At 37.2% G+C, this 4,813-nt stretch overlaps 1 protein-coding gene across 5 annotated transcripts; it reads left to right on the top strand.

Annotated features, from left to right (window-relative positions):
- The first annotated feature begins 457 nt into the window (after positions 1–457).
- LOC122657680 (leucine-rich repeat receptor protein kinase HPCA1-like) lies at positions 458–3,502 on the top strand. 5 transcript variants are annotated; one of them, XM_043852465.1, is made up of 7 exons: positions 458–1,135; positions 1,217–1,458; positions 2,037–2,163; positions 2,241–2,312; positions 2,411–2,597; positions 2,702–2,827; positions 3,204–3,502. In XM_043852465.1, exons 1-7 carry the CDS (start codon positions 985–987, stop codon positions 3,277–3,279), a joined length of 981 nt encoding a protein of 326 aa, XP_043708400.1. In that variant the 5' UTR covers positions 458–984; the 3' UTR covers positions 3,280–3,502. The 5 variants fall into 5 exon arrangements, with proteins under 5 accessions (XP_043708400.1, XP_043708399.1, XP_043708401.1 ...); XM_043852464.1 differs by having other exon boundaries at positions 459–1,135; positions 1,223–1,458; positions 2,702–2,831; XM_043852466.1 differs by having other exon boundaries at positions 460–1,135; positions 3,207–3,502.
- The last annotated feature ends 1,311 nt before the right edge of the window (positions 3,503–4,813 follow it).

The raw sequence follows: 4,813 nt of genomic DNA, 5'->3' as shown, positions 1-4,813 counted from the left end.
ATTCAGTCTTTCCACATCACAAAACCAAGATAAAGGCAAAAAAGGGAAGATCATGTGAATAGAAGAATAGGACTTAAAAATTTCAAAGCCAAGATTGATTACACTCCCTTTTTTATTTTTGGATCTTTTTTTGGGTGTTTGCCATCACCTCCAATAATGATGTCTTACAGTTGCAGTATCATGGTCACTTTCTTCCCTGTCCACATCTTTCTAGTAAAACCATCGCACCATTTACGGTTGGTAACAACTAACAACTACCCTTGTCAAGTTACTGTGTACTTGGATCTCAATAATAAAATAATTTGCAAAGCCTGGTTGTAGTAATTTTGATCTAATTTGCATGTCAATGGATCTCTATAAACTTTGATTTTGTAACTCTGACCTGTTTTTTTTCTCCCTGGCATGGCCAGCAGATTTTGCAAGTATACAGGTCTTCTAGCCTTTATGGCTGGCTGACTCACAGCACATGATGATGTGCATACACAAGGCAAGAAAGGGTGGTAACTGCTGTCAAGAACCCCATAAGTGAGTTGTCAATTCTTAGTTGCTTCATGGAAAGGATGGTCTGTGTTCTTTTCTGATATTTTTCAGTGTAAGAGGTTTCAGCTTTCAAAAGGACAGCAAAGGTGGGGGAAGTATTGTTGTCTTCTGATACTCTTGTTTAGACTTTAGTGGTATTTGAACCGTACAACAATATCTGGTCTTCAGTTGATGTTTTAGATCAGCCAGTTTGGTTTTCTGGATAGTTGTTGTAAAGCCCACTTGAGCTGGTAGGAGTACTTCTTATGACATTGTACACAAGTGGGACTTCAATTGAGAGTGACAATTCATTCATGTTTAATAGGAAATCTTAACTCTCTCTTTCTCTCTCCTTAATGAATCTGATCTTCAATTTCTTTAGTTCTGCTAATGGGTATCTACAGTGGCCTTGGATTATAGATTCCATGTTTAGGTTTGTGGAAGGAGGTAGAGAGCTCCTACCAGATGTCGAAGTCATATGCACCCATAGTTTTAGGTGCTGCAGGAGGACTTGCATTGGTGTTGCTTGTTATTGTGCTTGTGTGGTTTTACATGTTGCAGTGTAAGAATTCAAACAAGAATTCTGAGACAGGTTCTTCAGACCCATCTACACTAGGTAGGACCTCATTTGGAAATGCCATGTAGAATTCCTCAGAGCTATGCATGTTTGGTAATAATTCTTTCTCTCCTGCTGAGGTTACAGTGGAATGGAATAGGCAAGCTGGATCGAGTTCAGTGGGAGGTCCCCCTATATCAGGACCACAGGAAGGGAAGCAATTCATGCTGGATGAGTTGGAGGATGCAACAAAGCAATTCAGTGAAAACAATGTGATTGGACATGGTAGTTTTGGTTTAGTCTACAAAGGTTTGCTACGTGATGGAACTGTTGTAGCAGTTAAAAGGCGTCCAGGTCCATCCAGGCAAGAATTTGTAGAAGAGGTATTACATTACTATTTACATCCCTAACTGTTAACTTTGTTATATTGTCTGCTTTATCAGTTGGAAGTTGGAAGGTCTTACTTTTTCTGTTGATCCATCTGAAGCCTTTGTTAGTGAAGGAGTTCTTAGGGCTTTCATGATTGCCTTACTGAAGGAAAAGGTCAATACCATGGTTCAAGTAAGCAGAATCGGCAACGGTGTTGGCCTCCCCGGTTGCCAATTCCGATTCAGCTAGAAACCTAGATTCCAGTATGAATTAGCCGATTTGAATTGGTGGATTCCACATATTCCGATCCGCTTCCTCAAACCATGGTCAATACTGAATGCCATTAGAATGGATTATTTGGAGTTGATTCATCTTAAAAAACTTTAGGGCTTTATGTTAATTGCCTAATTAAATAAAGGATCTTTTGGACTCTATTCATCTTAAACGATTTTGATGCTGCTTACATTTTAGTTGCCTAATTAAATACAGCATGTCAGTAACTTAAATAAAGATGAACCATATTTTCTGGAAAGAACAATAGAACTCAAATGATTTTGTATAAAATATGATATTGTCATATGGTAAAAAACAGGCATGCTACCTGTCGGAGATTCGGCACCGAAACCTTGCTAGTCTTCTTGGTTACTGCCAGGAAGATGGCTCTCAAATGTTAGTTTATGAATATCTGCCCAATGGTAATGTATGTGGTCATCTATATGGTAAGTCTCGATTTGTTGAAAATGGTTCTCACTGTTATCATGCATGGAATACCTGTCTAATTACTCCTTTTTAACAGATACTGGACAAGGATCAAATACAAAATTGGAGTTCAAACAAAGGCTTTCCATAGCCTTAGGAGCAGCTAAAGGTAGATATACCGACAAAATCGATGAGGATTCTTTCAACCTTGCCAAGAAAGAGATTAACTGAAGATATGATGAGTTCCTACCAAATGTAAATTTGCAGGTCTGTGTCATTTGCATAGTCTGAGACCTCCTCTAGTACACAAGAACTTCAAAACGGCTAATGTCTTGGTTGATGAAAACTTCATTGCAAAAGTTGCTGATGCAGGGGTTTTTGAGCTACTTGAAAGAATTGAAGATGCAGGTCCTTCGTCCCGGCCAATGATTGGCAATGTTTTCCAAGATCCAGAGTATCTTCATTTCTGTCACTCATGGTTTTTTTTTTTATATGAAGTATTATTACATTGGATCTTCTTCAATCTTTTTCTGATCAATTATGGCTGTACTTGTTTAGGAAAGGAGAATTGAGATTGTTCTCTGAAATGAGTGATGTCTACAGCTTTGGGATATTTCTTTTGGAGCTCATAACTGGACAGGAGGCTTTACGAATTAACCTGAGATCTAGCGAAAGCTTGAACCAGTGGGTAAATAAGCTTGCTTTTTATAGATTTTATTTTGCAAAATGTAGCTACTGTTTTAGCACTTTTTTGTCTAAATTGGGTTATAGACACTGAAGTAGAAAAACTTACAGTACCCAACAAATAGCAAGTACTTACTCAGTGCAACATATCCCCAAACAATCAGTTGCTTTGAGTAGGATTCATTGGGTTGAATCCTGTGGTACTAGCTTGAGCTTTTTAACTCTTTTTTCTGTAATTAAATACACCAAGAATGCATACTCTGTCTATGTTTTAATATCAAGCTTCAAATGCTCTTTCTGCTTTTCATTTCACCACTTACTTGTATGAGGGGAATCTAATTTGATGTCCACTATTATTTTTAACTCCAATATGGAGAAGGTTGAATCACTTGCGAGTTCAAACAATCTTGTTGATTGCCGGCTGGCCGGAAACTTCACTTTGGAGGGCATGAAGGATTTGATCAATTTGGCATCATGGTGCATGAACTTAGCAGGAAAAGTGAGACCAAAAATGGAAATGGTTGTGACAGAGCTTGATCGAATACTAGAAAACGAGAGAACAATGACCACAGTAATGGGTGAGGGTACTGCCACAGTCACTCTAGGGAGCCAATTATTTGCTTAAAAGGTGAAGATCTGAAAACCAAACGGTTCTCTGTGTTTCTGGTTCTACTTAGCTGTGGTTTCATTTTGCTTTTGGGTTGTCTACAAGCAGCTCTCTTTTACCTTTATTTGAAGTGGATGTACATTCGAATTTCTTCTTTTGTTCCCCCCCCCCCCCCCTCTCCCCAGAATGTGAAACAACAGTTCTGTATTCCATGAAAATTAGTTTTTATAGTTCAAGCCAAGAAGACCCAAGTTTGATTCACATTGACATTCTTTTGTTATTCAAACTTTGAGGCATATGATCCTCTCCTTGTTCTTGCCAATATCTCAATCTTCTATCAATGAAATCATATTTTCTCCTTAACAATTTTTATTTATTCTTTTAAAATAAGGGAAAATATAGTCAACTAAAGCATTTGATGCTGTACAAACTACAAACTTCAAACTGAAGCAGCTTGTTTTGCCACGTGGACTAATTTGACCATTGGATAGATGGATTATGGTAACTTTTGAGCCATATGGACCACCATTTTTAGAGCTTTCCACCCTATTTCTTGCATTTCACCTAGTCATTCAATCAGGAATGTTGGAAATATCTTATGCTAATTGCTCCATAGAAATTGCAATAAACTTGAACTTCATTTTTCTAACAGCTTTTGGTTAATTGCTCTGAAGTCTCCCACCTACACAAAACAATGAATACATTGGACAAGATTTTGTTCCACTGATACTTGGACACCCTGTTGCAAATTGACAACTGATAGGAATAAAAGCAAAAATCTTTAGTAAAAACCACTTAATGGGAATCTGGAGAGCAAATATTGTAATGGAGACAAGGATATGCCTATGTGGATGATATGCTGACTGGGGCCCACAAGTGCTCATGGATCCTGCAGCAGCTTAAAGAAATAAAAAAGTAGAAGGCTTCATTTTTAGATTGTGTATCAGGTTGGTTTTTCTTTTTGGACCAGGAGAACAGATGATGACGGTTTAAAAGGTCTGGTTCTTTAATGGATTTGCTTTAAATAGGAATTATCTTCATTCAGAATCAAAAGGATTTGGCCTACACTTTTCATTTGGCCAGGCAGGAAAAAGGAACATTGTTTCTCATTTATCAGAAAGATACAATTTCTCATCATCATATTCAGAACAGGAAAAATACAGAATTTATTTATCAGAAAAAAAGGGAGTAAAACTTCTCAGCATCAAAGAACAGTAAAAGAAAACTAATTCATGTACAACCTCCCATGAAATCTATTACTCTTCAGATTAAACTCCATTAAGAACGATGCAAAAATATTTTATTTCAGTTGGTAATAAAGAAGAGTTACATGTAATATTCATAAAATGTCATTCTGATCCAATAACTAAATAAAGGAA

The sequence above is a fragment of the Telopea speciosissima genome, chromosome 4 (assembly GCF_018873765.1).
Source record: "Telopea speciosissima isolate NSW1024214 ecotype Mountain lineage chromosome 4, Tspe_v1, whole genome shotgun sequence".
Taxonomy (NCBI): Eukaryota; Viridiplantae; Streptophyta; class Magnoliopsida; order Proteales; family Proteaceae; genus Telopea; species Telopea speciosissima.
The sequence above is the reverse complement of the archived record's forward strand: the minus strand, read 5'-3'. Positions and strand labels throughout refer to the sequence as shown.